Source organism: Xyrauchen texanus, chromosome 47, assembly GCF_025860055.1.
Source record: "Xyrauchen texanus isolate HMW12.3.18 chromosome 47, RBS_HiC_50CHRs, whole genome shotgun sequence".
NCBI classification, from domain to species: Eukaryota; Metazoa; Chordata; class Actinopteri; order Cypriniformes; family Catostomidae; genus Xyrauchen; species Xyrauchen texanus.
Window position 1 is genome coordinate 15,222,115 of NC_068322.1, and position 15,367 is coordinate 15,237,481.

Sequence of the window (15,367 nt, forward strand, 5' to 3'; positions counted from 1 at the left end):
TTGTAGCCTGGTTGTATTTATACTTTTTTGGCAGAAATGTAAAATCACTAGGTAAATAAATTAATCAGACAGTTTGGATCAAAAATGGATCAAACTGTGGTCATTTAAATTAGTTTTATTACAAAGTATTGAACAACAGACTCATTTTAAAGCAAAAGCAGGTATATTAAAGGGATAGTTGTCATAGTTTACTCGCCTTCATATGACTGACAAGAAGATATGTTAGGAAGAATGACAGCCTCAGTCCCCATTCACTTTTATTGTATAGCAAAAAGATGAAAGTGAATGGTGACTGAGGCTAACAACATTTCCGGAAGAAAGAAAGTCATCCGGGATTGAAACAGTGAGGGTGAGTAAATACAGAGAGAATATTCATTTTGGGAGCAAAAATGTGGGTATCCTTTTAATTAAAGTTGCAGATAGTCCCAGGAATACAGGTGACACAAATAACACAATAGTACAGGTGCGTCAAGAATTGATCTCACTTAAAATATCATTTCCTTTGGCCTTATCAAAGCTGTGCTAAATGTCTTCCCAGATGTACTGACCAGCTCACAGTTGTGGCTGTAGATATTGTGAAACACTGATCTCGGAGTTACGCAGAGCTGCTCCTGCCTGCGTTTGAATAGGCATCCAACCTGCCTCATTCATTCACCCGCCGTCCGCTCTCTGGCCCTCTAGTCTTTTTCCTGTGTGTGAAAAGCATTGCAGGCAGCCACTGGAGCAGAAGTAAGTGGGACCTGTTTTGTTAGCCGTCTGAACTGTTGGGTACCGGAACCACGTAAGCTCCCTACACTATACCGTGGATTGAGAGAAAAGTCAACCCTGATTGTTTCACACAAACATTTTGTCATTAAAAAATATGAGGCAGAGAAAACAGGGTGTGGTGGGGAGAGTAGAGGCCTCCAAAGAGGGGTATTAATGGAATAGGGGGTGGATGGGGGAGGAGGTGTGGACCACTCAGCTCATTCCACGATAGGATGGGGTGAGATGTGATTCTGCAAGCTAATACTTCTGGTCTGATTCACTTGGGACAACCTAACCCCAGAACTAGAGGGGTATGAGTGCAAAAGAGGTGGTGTGGGATAGTTAGAGAGATAGATAGTTGGGTCAGTCTTGGAGAGGTTGCTGTGCTTAGTTGCTATGTAGATAGTGTCTGACAGCAAGCAAAGCAATCAGGTTAAGCATCACAATCAATAAGAAAGCCTTGTTATCTATGCATTGATCTCCATTTAACAAGATACATGCTCTGTAAACAATAGAGATGTGCAAAATAACACATTTTCAAAATCAACTAGTTGGCCGGTTACCTGAACCACTATTGACAGTTTGCTGTTAGGGAAGCCCTGTATAATTAGGCCATTTTCAAGTTCACCTGACCCCATTTGGATGCATTATTAAGGGGCCGTTTAAATAAATCTGATTTTTCCAGTCAAAAACAGAGCCAATCAGAATGCAGGGGTCTCAAGATATGTCTTTAAAACTTTAGCTTCTATGTATGGCAACAGCAGCAGTGATTTTCAAGGGATGTATTTTAAGACACAACAAAGGCTTTACATTGCAAACAAGCTTTCAACTTCAAAAGCTAAAAAAATACAAATAAATACATACAAAGTTGGTAAATTCTAGATAAACTAGTTGATCTCACTTAAGTAATTGGTTGTTGGACAACTAGTCACCCATAGGGACACATACCTAGTAAACAAACCCAAATTTGCAGAGCTTACTCTCACAGCTATTGAGCCTTAAACTTTATGCGAACAGATCAAGAGGTCAGCCTGGTCTCTATAAAACGCACTGGATTAAGGATTAACCTCTACTCCCTGTTGGTCACCAGAGTCTCTTTAGTGGCTGAAAATCTAGGAAGACACGGTTCTCCTTGTTTCATAGGATTTAAATCCGACTTGGGGGGGGTTGGAATCAAAGAAAACGAAATGCATCACATACATCAGCATGAGTCCACCAATATAAGCTCCTCTGATTGATTTCCTCTTGTGTGCAGAACACAAAAGCACAGACCACCCCCTTGTGCTCCCAACTACTGATTGGATATTTAATGGCCCCAGTGTGTTCTGTGGGCGTTTGAAGCCATCTCCAGTTTAATATAGCAAACTAAACTGGTATGGGGGATCCTGGGATAGGTGGCTGCAAGCTCTACTTATTCAGCTATGGGTCCTTCTGTAAGGGCCTGAGGAGTAGACTGCCATCCCGTTCTTCCATTCTGAAGCCCATCTCTCTGAGCATTGTGTCATCTGTCACACCTTGTCTCCGAAGGCCTTGTATCAACTTCTGATTCTCAGGGTTGTGTTCCAGAAGGATATGAATTGCAAACACAGCCCACTGGCTTATAACTGGAGAGTATATTCAGGAAAAGATCATAAAAAAAAAAACCTAGACAAACTAGATATTCAAAATAAAATGTGAATTGCTTGCCAATGCAAAGCTTATGCTATCATGATAATAGGGTGTTTTAAGTGGCTTTTAATGTTACTATGTGGTTTCATAGGGTATTCTAGTTGGTTGCATACTGGGTCCAAGCCAAATGATCCCATCCCAAAGTCTCTGTGATATTCTGGTCTCAAGTTATGGCTTGGGTCTCTCATTCAAATTAAATCTGCTTTTATTGTTTTATTTTTTTTTTTGCCTGTTTTTGGTTTTGCTCATCCAACAGGCAAAAATCTTCAAGGAATATTTCAGGTTCAATACATGTTAAGCTAAATCGACAGCATCTGTGACATAATGCTAATTGCATTAATAATAATAATAATAAAATAATAGCTTAAATATTTTGCGTTCACAGTGAGGCACTTACAATGGAAATGAATGGGGCCAATTCTTTATAGGGTTTAAAAGGCAGGAATGTGAAGCTAATAATTTCATAAAAGTGCTTACATTAAATCTTACATTAAAACTTGTGTATTAGTTGTTTAAATAATTTTTTACAGTCATTTTAGGGTTTATGGCATTATATCATCATGTTGACATCAAAGTTAAATATATAATAAAAAAAAACATAAAACAGTAAAGGTTAATAAATTATTGTATCACACTAAAATAATGTTAACACAAATATTGTATATAATATTGTACAATTGAAACGGTGAATAGTGAATATTTTAACATTTACAGATTGGCCCCATTCACTTCAACTGAAAGTGTCTCACTGTAACCCAGATTTTGTTAGTTTTAGGAGTGACAAGTTAAAATAAAATTTTGACTTTACCGTGTATTGAACCTGGAATATTCCTTGAAGTCCAAACTCTCATAAAATTGTTATCACACCTCTCTTCAGAAAGCCTCACAATTTATGGTACAGCTTAACTCTTGATAGTAAAACAAACAGTGAGAGAAGAGTTATACCATGTCCAACCAAGGTGCGATGCAAGATGTTTTTAGCGATATGCAATACGTATGTCAGTCGACAATGAATACAAAACTGCTGAGTTACCTGACAATCATTACCAAATGGAAGATATTTGTCATTTAATCTTTAGTTATAAAGACAGAATTTTGGACCAATGAGAGTCCAACAGTCGGGTTCTAGAAGTAAAAATCCCATTCTTTTTCTCCATATGTGAACTGATATTTAACGATAACTTATAAATATTTAAAAGACAGAAATACCATGAGCTCCAAGGTTATTAATAAAAGGTATATGCCCCTTTTGACGCCATCAGTGTTATTTCAACTTTAATTAACAATTGTATTAAATAGCGGAATTCAGGTAAAGAACTACACTACCCATAATCCTGAAGAAAAAAGATCCACCAATCAGAGAATTGTGGCCAACAATGCACACTAAGAGAGCACAGCAGCGTCCTCTTCAGTGATGCAAACTACTTATATATTTGCATATATCTGAACCCCCGATGTGATTAACCTCGAAGCTGGTTGGTTTGGTTCATGGCTTAGGCTAGAACTCTTTTATGAACTTAATAATAAAAAAAAAAAAAATATGTATAGACTTTATAAAATCCCTGAAAATTAAGTGACGTGGGCGGACACTGTTGCACTCTATAAAGGTCCTGATTTTTCCAAAATATTAGCTTGGGTCATTTCATTTCCCATAGCACTTAACATTAAGCAAGGATGACAACTTCCTGAAGCGGTCAGTAAGTTGCATCCGGGAGGACACAAGCTCAGCTTAGTGGTTCATCCCCTGGTGAAAGAACAACTGGCACGGTGCCCTGCTTTCTCTAATACAGACCAACAGTGCTTCTAGAGAATGGGAGCGTTTTTTTTGTTTTTTTGTTAGGGTAACAACAGTGCCATTCAAGGAACCTTTGAAAACACAGCTGTAATGTATCAAATTGTTGTGTTGCCAGTGCCCCATTACATACAGAACAGAGTTGGCAGGATGCAAAATGCCACACCATTTCTTTGAAGTGGTGATTTTCTACCCAGGATTTCAAGTTTTCCAGAAAGTGTTGTACATCTATAAAACTGACTTGTCAACACCACAAAACTACACATAAAAGCAGTACCTACATTTTGCTTCATAAACTATTATGACTTAATATTTTACACAAAAAGACTGATGGGTGAGGGTTTGAAAATTATCTCGAGTCAGCCCACCAGTTCCTCCTCTCTACAGGGTATGGCTTCCATTAGGTTGTAGCCTTGCTAGGTTGAGGGGCATGAAAAGTTGGCTTTGCTCTAACAACATTTAAACTCAGTTTTCAACTCTGAACAAGCCACCAATCATTCAAACATCAAATAGTGTGGTAAGCCCTCCATTAGCAATGGAAGCTAAATGCTATTACAATGCTATTCACATTTTATATAGCAATATCTAGGCATTTTTTGTGGCGGTTGCTACTAAACCAGGAAACGGCCATTACGCGCACAGCAAAAGAACAGCTTGAAAGAGCATCCCAGGGAGTCTTAACCAAGGATACAAGGATTATTGCTGTCGATGCTGCAGTTGTCCAGAATGAGAGCAATTCCGTCCAGTTCTCTCACCTAAAACCGATACAAAAAATCAAAAATGAAAACAAATTGAGAATTCACATCACAAAATAAATGGTCCATTACAGAAACACCAATGGTCAAAAAACAATTACTTTCCATGGTGCATGCGGTTGAGCTTTGGTTTGAAGCAGTCATATACTGTAGGCTTGGGCTGGTTTTTGTCACTTACAGGTTATTACAATACGTTACCCCAATCACGTGTTGTAACCGAAGACATACAGTGGTTTGCAATTAACGGCCTTAATTTAAAGCACTGACTGGAAAAGAGGAGATGCGTGTTAATGGCTAGCATGTAGTTTGATTGAGAAAGTAATTCTAGCTATAAAACTAATGGAAACTTCTGTAATCATCCACTTTGGCTAGAGAAATAAGAGGCCATCTTGTTTGGCCATCTTCACAAGCAGATTGGTCAAAAAGTGAGACTGGCTATTGTTTTTTGAACTTTGACCTCTCAGTTGTTTGCCTTGACCCTATTTAAGAAGGCTGGTACCAGGCTCTCTTTGCTGATTGAAGGGGACAAACCTGAAAGGCTGAAAATCCCTCCATCACAGGAGGTTGCTTACAAGGGAATTCATTAAAAGAAAAAAGGAAAGAGTGCGCAAAGTGGAAAAAGATTTGGGTAAGACATGAGATGATACAAGTATGAAATGCAGATTGCTTCTCGAGCCTTTATCTACCAGAGTTAATCCCCTGATTAGTTTTCAAGGAGGTAGCTTCCAAAAAAAAAAGCCCAGGCCTGGGATGACAGACAGCAAGGAGGGCTCTCAACTGCAGCATTGTTAATGTGCTTAACACGGCTGGGCTGTGCCATCCATTGATCAGAAGATTTTCAGAGTTGACTGCAGACTCTATGTGACTGGTGCAGACTCTATGGTGTCTGGTTTCATCATTTATTGCCAAACATTCCTTCACATTCCAACAAGTCATTGAAATCGCAGGAAGGGTCATTTAAAAGATGATTTCCATGAAATTTGCTAAATACTTCCTTCCTTTGGCAACTATACTGACTATTTCAGTCTCTCTGACCAATCCATCCAATGTTTCATTGGTTATTTTCTTTCCTGCAAGGTGCAGTCTTGCTATACTTAATTTTTGTATCAAGCAAACCAGTTATCCATTAGGGATGTATTTTGAAGCTGACTAGTCGATTAACAGATCTTAAGGGAAGGTCTGTATGATTAAGTTGGTTTAAAGATTTTTGGTTCCTTAGTGCTTCTGCGTTCAAATTCAGCTAGACTGAGTGCAACAAAATGGACCAAAATTCAGCAGTCTTGCACTCTTTTTTTAAAAGCTGGACTACTTTTACTTGACGTTGTCTTAAAAAGGCAACATTCCTGGGCAATCTTTGCTAAAACAGTGTGAGATGCGACACAACAAACAAAGAAGTTCATCTAAATGCGTGTGGCTATAGTGGTGATGTAATAGGGATACATTAAATGTACCAACTTTTCCAAGACTATTTTACCATGCACACAGCTTTCCTCTTACATATATAAATATTATGCATTTACAATTTACTTTGGAGGGTAGAATTCACACAAATTATTTTTTTTTATTCCAAATTTTTTTCCCCTTCCTCATCAATAAACCTCATTCAGTGATATATATATTTACTAAATTCTTCCTCTGATGAATATGCAAGTTATAAAAATCTTAATTTAGTAAATATAGAGCCAAGTCTCTGTCATTTCAAAATAAAATATTCCAGTGTATTTCTGGCTTTTTTTTATTTATTGTAAAAGTCATGTGTAATGCACCAAATCTTAATTTATCTGGATATTATTGGGATTTTGGCAGCAAACTAAACTGCTTTTGGGATTTGGACTTGATTTATTTTGGATTCTTGTAGCCTTAATATCTGTGTCATGGTAAGTAAAAACAAAATATTTTTTATTCATTCAATAAATACATTTTTAAAAACTATCAGCCGATTAATCTGTTATCTACCTTTTCCACCACCTTAGTAATCGATATCAGCAAAATCCACTATAGGTCTTTTTGATACCAACATACAAAAACTCTCTTAGAGAAAACACACATTGTCCTAATTGTACTCCAAATCTTATTGTTACAGAGATAAAGCCCCAGTTTCACCTATATATATATATATACATACATACACTGTATATATATATATATATATATATATATATATATATATATAAATATATATAAAAAATCTAAATAAATTAGTTCCACTAATCGACAAGTCAGCAAGCCGACCATTGTAACACATCCTTACTTTCTATTCAGTGAGCTTTGTTTGTAGTACCTTGTCCTGGTTGACAATGTGGCCATGACACAGGTTTCCAATGAGTCGGATGAGATGAGCTTTGAAACTGAGGGCAGGGTGGGTGTCGGCGCCCCCTGGCCTTGTCAAGGAGAAATCGTGCGCCACAGTAAACACATTTTTACTTGTTTTGCCCAGTAAATGGACCTCTTTCAAGAGATCTGGGGGATGAGAGAGAGAAGATATATAGAGAATTTAAACATTACCCAGGAGACAGAGAGAGAGATGCATGCTGGCATTGCTCCCATATTTAAGGTGTGACATCAGAGTAGGAGATGACAGCACAGTCTTTAATGGAATGTAGATGTGTCTCTCTGCAGTGAGCTGTGACCTGTTGGGGGAGTCGGTTTCATACAGCGCCCCATTGACATGAGCGCTTGGTGTTTTAAATGGGAAAGGTGGGAGAAAGACTATAGGGGCCTGTGGTTGATTTTTTTTAGTTAATCGTCTGCAAAACGTATGAGGGATAGAGATTTTTTAGAGAGTGAGCAAGCAGTTGTAACAAAACAAATATTTTGAATCTCTAATTCATGGCAAAGGCTTGATAATTTTACATGGATTTTGCGTATTCACATTATGAATACATTAAGATTTATCTTCAATTATCTCCAAAAAAAGCAAAAGCATTACACCAGTATATGACATTTACCGACTGTTGAGTTCAAAAGGTCAGAGTGATCTTGTAGGGCCATAAACTTCTTGCGGCCAGAGGTCATCTCACAAAGGATGTCCAAAAGCCTGATAACAACCATTGCCGCCTTCACACAAAACAAATATGTGTGGATCAGTAAGTGTATTTCTGAAAAATGCATACTAAAATTAGGAAGTTTAGAATGGGTATAGCAAATGAAGTTGACCTGGTCGTCGGCTGAGGATTGAGAGCTCAGATTGAGAACGGCTCGGCAGTGAATGTTGAAGCAGGAGGCCAGGAACTGAGCTGCACTCAAAGGTATTAAATATTCCTTCTCCTCCTCGCCAACACCAAGCTGTGCGAATATTAACTCCAGTAGTGTGAGTCTGTTATCATAAATCACAAATGAACAATCTCTATTAACACATTTAACAAACTCACTTGTTCTGTGTATTTGCATGCAATCGTTGTACTCTGTTCCAAACACTATTGAGCTGAATCAATGTCTACTGGGCTGGTTTGAGTATTTCTGTAACTGCTGATTCTCCTGGGATTTTCACACAGAACAGTCTCTAGAATTTACTGAGAAAGGTGCCAAAAACAAAAAACATCCAGTGAGTGTCAGTTCTGTGGATGGAAACACCTTGTTAATGAGAGTGTCAACAGAAAATGGCCAGACTGGTTAGAACTGACAAAGTCTACGGTAACTCAGATAACCACTCTGTACAATTGTGGTGAGAATAAGAGCATGTCAGCATGCTCTTCTGAGATGTGGGATGGCACTGTTTTGGTGGCACGAGGGCGACCTATGCAATATTTGGTAGGTGGTTTTAATATTGTGGCTGTTCGGTGTATGTGTATTTTTCTATTCGTTGTAAGTCAATTGGATCCAAAACTTTCAAGCTCCAAAAAGCAATTAAATGCAGCATAAATCCAATCCATGTGACATGAGTGGTTTATTCCATGTCTTCTAAAGTGAAACTATCAGTTTGGGGTGAGAAATACAGCTCTACGCGCCCTGCAGAAGTGCGTTATAAGTCAAGCTCAAGGAAGTGTGAGCAAGTTTCTCTCATGAACGTGCACAGGAGAATGCAGATTGCAAAAGGAGTTACATTTTGGTCCGTTTCTGCCACAAAACCGATCATATTGTTTCAGAAGATATGGATTAAACCCCTATAATAGTTTGGATTCCTTTTTTGCTGCCTTAATATGCTTTTTGGAGCTTGAACGTTTTGGACCCCATTGACTTGAATTGTATGAATATAAATGCATCGCATGTCATTCAAAATATCTTAATTTGTGTTCCCCAGAAGACAGAAAGTCATACCTGTACTCAGTCTCAAACTCGTGAGTAAATGATCAGATATTTATAATTTTTGGTTGAACTATCCCTTTAAATTCACACTGATTAAATCATCCAAGTAGTTTCCAATCAGTATTGTGGTGCATTTAACAATTTCAGCAGTGTACAATACAGTGGGGTAAAGTAATATGCACCTATTGGTGCTTAGCCTACAGGCCAAAATACACCTCTTCTGGTGATAACAGATCTATGACACATCAGGGAATTGCTTTTACCTTTCTTCATTTGTCATCTCTGTGTACATCTTCCCAATGAGCTCTGATGACTTGAGAAAATGTTGTGTGGCAATCAAAACCCTGTAAGTTGAGAAATATGATATGACCAAACTACTGATTCAAAACAAGACATCTCAGATGGATCAAAAGACAGAGCTCTTACGTCCAGTCCACATCAGGGAAGGTCCTGCACAAGTCCATGATCTTAAGGGACACTTTGAGCTGTTGTCCATCTTTAGCTAACTGCTCTGTCTTGAATTTATCTAGACAAGTGTGGAATACCATACATGTGTATGAAACAGCTTTCTCATCTTGGAGCTCCAAAAGGTCCCTTGAAGGACAGAAGAACTGATTACAAAACTGCACCTATACAGGGCTATACATAGCAATGAGCAAGAAGTGCAAGATTTTTGAGTAACAATGAAAAATGCACCAGTGGAACTCTGACCATAAATTCACTCACCAAAAGACGTACGGAAAACCAAGCTCCCAGATGTCATCTTTGCAGAGCTGGTTTCCAACAGCAATGTTACCAAGAAACTGAATACCACATCGAAGTGCTGCCAAAGAGAATGCAGCACATTGATTTATCTGCCGTTTACTCTCTCATACACACACAGAACAGCCTACTAATGGTGCTGTGCCCTTCGTCGGAGACACTTGAAACTCACCATCATAAATGTCATTTGAGCTTCCCGCTGAAAGCTTCAGGAGTTTGCCTAAAATCTCAAAAGATACCTTGATGGAGCCAAGATCTCTGTTAAGATAAAAAACATTTTTTTAAATCCACAGACCTCCGCTTATACATTAAAGGTTTTGCCTGAAATTTCCATTTTTGCAATATTTAAAATGTCCCCTAATACATAGCTGATTTAAGGTTGTACAAAACTAAATAAGGTTGTTCGAGGTGATACAAATTTGAAATCTTTTAAAAACAAATTCTTAAAACGCGTTAGCAGAAATGTAATCTTTGTGTCCAATTTGGTTTCTATATATAGATAGATATAAAGAGAGAGAGAGAGATAAGGGTGCTTGAACCTGAGCTAGATTATGTTTAGCATGGGAAGAGTGGCATAAACAGACATGCCACCAGCAGAGAGAGAGAGAGAGAGAGAGAGAGAGAGAGAGAGAGACAGAGAGAGAGAGAGTCTGGCACAAGCAAGACCATGGCTCCTGAAGCTGTTTAATCTGTTAGGTTTGTGAAGCTGATATGTTTGTTTGACTACCTGCAGTGAATCTGACAAATTTGTGAAGTTGTAAAGCATTGAAGTGGCCGATTAAAAATCCTACCAGTGCCAGGAGAAACTCCGCTTCCCTGTGTTTACTTCCCTTCTGCTGTTAAGTTGGCCCACAAATACCTTTTACTTGATGGTTACACTACTTTCCTTGCACATTGAATACATGAGAATGTACTCTTTCAAGAGAATGAACTCTTTAATTTCAAAAATGTTGAGCCACGAATAAAGATGTTAAAGGGGTTAGACCACATGACCAAAGCAAAATGTGCCTTTTCATAAAAATGTCAAAACATCATTCATGTTTTTTTTTTAATCTTCACATCTAAAGAGCTCCTCTATGTTTTTTGTCAACATAAACAACAAAGTGCAACATATCAAAATGAAAACAAATATCAAAATTATTTGAACTCAGAAATTGAAAACATGTTCATCATAGAAGATGTGTATTAAAGTACCTCAATTCCGAAAAAGTTGGGACAGTATGGAAAATACTAATAAAGACAAAAATGGGTCAGCTGTAAAGTCTATTCACATTGTGGTATATTTAAAGATCCTCAACAACACATTATTTGATGTTATACCATGTGAATGTATTTATTTATTTTAAATACAGTGCCTTGCAATAGTATTCAGACCCCTAACCAATTATCTCACATTACTGAATTACAAATGGTACACTGAAATGTAATTCTGATTGATATTTTATTTTAAAACACAAACTCAAAATCAATTATTTTAAGGTGACATTGTTTTATGTTGGGAAATATTTTCATAGAAAATTACAAAAAAATTATATATCTTGCTTGCATAAGTATTCAACCCCAACATAATAATATTTGAACTTTTGCTGCAATAACTGCTTATATGTCTTTTGGGGTACATATACCAGCACACAGTGACAAAGTGATTTTGGCCCATTCTTCTCAGCAGATTTGCTCCAGGTTGTTCAGGTTGGTTGGGTGATGCTTGTAGACTGCAATTTTCAAATAGTGCCACAGATTCTCAATAGGATTTGAGGGATTGAGAGCAGGACTTTGACTGGGCCACTGTAGGACATTTACCTTTTTGTCCTTGAGCCACTCCAATTTTACTTTGGCCTTGTGGTTGGGATCATTGTCATCCTGAAAGGTGAATTTCCTCCTAAGCTTCAGTTTTTTAGTGGACTGAAGCAGGTTCTCTTGCAGTATTTCCCTATATTTTGCTCCATCCATTCTTCCTTCAATTCTAACAAGATTCCCAGTCCCTGATGATGACAAGCATCCCCGCAGCATGATGCTGCCACCTCCATACTTCACTGTAGGGATGGTATGTATTGAGGCATTGGAAATGTTAGGTTTGCGCCACACTTAGTGCTTTGCGTTTTGTCCAAAAAGCTCTATCTTGGTCTCACCTGACCACAAAACCTTCTCCTACATCGCAGCTGGGTTACTCACATGCTTTCTGGCAAACTCCAGACGTGCTTTCAGATGGTACTTTTTGAGTAACAGCTTCTTTCTTGCAACCCTCCCATACAGACCAGCGTTATGCAGTGCTCTTGATAGGGTTAACTGGTGCATCATTACTCCCCTCCCAGCCACTGAACTCTGTAGCTCCTTCAAAGTGATTGCTGGCCTCTCTGTGGCTTCTCTCACAAGTCTCCTTTTTGTTAGAGCACTGAGTTTTGAGGGACAGCCTTTTCTTGGCAGTGCCTGGGTGGTGTGGTGCAGCTTCCACTTCCTGATTATTGATCCAACTGCTCACTGGGATATTCAAACATTTGGATATTATTTTGTACCCTTTCTCTAATCCATGCACTTTTATTACTTCACCTCTACCTTCTGTGGAATGCTCTTTGGTCTTAATCTCCATTTTCCTGACCAATGATCCTTCAACAATGGGTTTTTCATCCAGAAAATGTGATTGAACTTCAATGATTCATAGGTGGATGCCAATGGTAAAGCAATTGTGTCCTCGTTAGGGAAAATTCTGTCATCGGTGTAACCTGGTAGCTTACACAGCACAGGGGTTGAATACTTATACAAGCAAGGTATTTCAGGGTTTTTTTTCCCAACATAAAACCAATGTCACCTAACAATAATTGATTTTGGGTTCCAGTGTTTTAAATAAAATATTAATCAGAGTGAAATTTAATTGCACCATTTGTAATTCAGTAATATGAGATAATTGGTCAGGGGTCTAAATACTTTTTCAAGGCACTGTATATACACAATACACTCATTTCAAATCAGATGATTGCAACATGCTCCAAAAAATTGGGAGAGTCGAGTGTTTACCACTGTGAAACAACACCATTTCATCTAATTACACTTAAGCATTTGGGCACTGAAGACACAAGCTTGTTAAGTTTAGAAGGTTTTCACCCCATTCATTCATTATGTAGGTCTTTAGCTGCACATTTGTACAGGGTCTTCGTTACTGTATTTTGTGCTTCATAATATGCCACACAGTCCATACAAGTCAGGACTGCAGGTAGGCCAATCTAACCAGCACTCTCTGCTTTCGCAATCATGAACTTGAAATCCGTGCAGTATTTGGTTAGACTTTTTCCAGATGTACGGCAATGAAGACCCTGTATAATTGCACAACCGAAGACCTGCACAATAGATGAATGGGAGGAAAATTTCACTTGCTAAACATAACAAAATTAACATGTCTTGAGTGCCCAAATGTTTAACAAGTGTAAATAAAAGAAATGGTGATGTAACTGGGGATGCACCGATCCGGCTCCGATACCGAAGCTTTTAGATGGATCGGGTATCGGACCGACGAGCCCGATCCAAAGCCGATACTGTATTTTAGTCATGTTTGTAATGGTCAAGCTCAAAAAATGACATAAAAGAACCATAAAAACGCAATTAAATTAGTTCATATGACTTGCAACTATCACATCATCGACCCACTTGTCAAATATCACTGAAACAGGTGTCCTGAGAAATTAATCACACCTGTCTCTGACAGCCCTACTCCATGTAAATAGCATAAAGGTGTTAGTATAGCAGCCTGCCTCTTTAAAGCCCATCATAAAAGGTAGGCCAATGAGAAAAAAATTTTACATCCAGTCTAGTAGAACTTAATAGCAAAATTACTGAAACTGTTTACAGCACCCTTAATATTGACTCTGTGCTGTTATATATGTGGCAATATTGCATATATTACTACCTCAGGCTGCACTGATTTTGAGTGCACTGAACACAGGCATTCCTGTGCGCTCTGAAACACTCTGCAGTGAGTTTAAGGCACAATGACACATCTTTCTCCAGTAGATCTTCCCCATCACTCAAGTGCTGAATATCCACAGAGAGTCTTGACAGCACGGCAAAGAGGTTTCCAATAAAATCCTGCTCAACACTGGCTCTGAAACAACAAGGACATATTTTCGATTATCTGAATATGCAAGACAGTACACCGGCCGTGTCTTTTTTATCTTAAATGCATAATATGTGTCAGATTACAAGTTTAGGCTTATATAACTGTAGTAAAGATCTTTGTTTTGTGGTGATGACGATAACATATAGAGAGCAACAAAGAGCTGGACAAGAGTTAGGTTGAACACAGACAGACAGACGGACGGACGGACGGACGGACGGACGGACGGACGGACGGACGCACGCACGCACGCACGCACGCACGCACGCGTCATCTCAATGCCTGTCACATAACACACACTCAAACTATGGCACATATATTATTATTTCTTCATGTTTAGCGCTAAAAGTGTGTCATACCTGAACTGCTCATCTCGTAACGCTTTCGTCAGAGTTTGCAGAGTTGTTAGATGAGTGTGTATGAATTTCTCCGTGAACATTTGAGTGAGCGCGAGGTTTATATTCTGCATGCTGTCACTGTAAGATGCCATCACCACACGCCACGCGCGACTATGAACACATTGCTTGACTTCCGCCTACCGGCAGCACAGGATTTCAAAATTAAAGCCTTTATTAAAGCTCATTTAAAATGGAAAATTATTACTCTAAATGAATTGATCATCAATCCCAGCCCTTTAAAAATGAACACGAAGGACACTTAAGTCATACTGTGGATTATAGTTGTCCAATGAAAACATTTGATTTAAAAAAAAAAAAAAAAAAAGTGTTGGTTTGTGATATGTCAATATAGTTTTGTGAGTTTTAGTTTCTGTTAGGAGACAAAAATTAAAGAGACAGTTCACCCAAAAATGAAAATTCTCTAATGATTTACTCTTCCTTCAGGCATCCCAGATGTGTATGACTCTCTTTCCTCTGCAAATTTTTAGAACAATATCTCAGCTCCGTAGGTCCATACAATGCAAGTGAATCGTGATCAGACCTTTGAAGTTTGACCCACAAAAAAAGCACTTAAAGGCAGCATAAAATTAACCCATACAATTCCATTGGTTTAATCCATGTCTTCTGAAGATATCCAATCAGTTTTGGGTGAGAACAAACCAAAATATAACGATATTTTTGATGATCATGATTTGTAGCTCGATTACACCTCCTAGTGCTGAGCACTAGGGAGTGTAATCGAGCACAAAATAATGATCGCCAAGAAAAGGCTGATGTCAAGATTTATAGTATATATTAGCCTATTAAATATATTTTCTTAATTACATTTATAAATGCTGTAGTTTAGAAAAGTTAATAAAAAAATTATATCAGTAAAATGTTGTGATTCCAGAGG

The 15,367-nt window shown here is 38.2% G+C and overlaps 1 protein-coding gene across 1 annotated transcript; it reads right to left on the bottom strand.

The window, feature by feature from the left end:
* Nucleotides 1–214: 214 nt before the first annotated feature.
* On the bottom strand, nucleotides 215–14,576 carry atxn10 (ataxin 10). The gene is made up of 11 exons (XM_052121007.1): nucleotides 14,434–14,576; nucleotides 13,868–14,062; nucleotides 10,142–10,227; nucleotides 9,934–10,030; nucleotides 9,634–9,801; nucleotides 9,471–9,551; nucleotides 8,119–8,278; nucleotides 7,911–8,019; nucleotides 7,244–7,422; nucleotides 4,899–4,962; nucleotides 215–2,351 (listed from the first exon to the last, which is right to left on the bottom strand). Exons 1-11 carry the CDS (start codon nucleotides 14,562–14,564, stop codon nucleotides 2,167–2,169), a joined length of 1,455 nt encoding a protein of 484 aa, XP_051976967.1. The 5' UTR covers nucleotides 14,565–14,576; the 3' UTR covers nucleotides 215–2,166.
* Nucleotides 14,577–15,367: the final 791 nt, after the last annotated feature.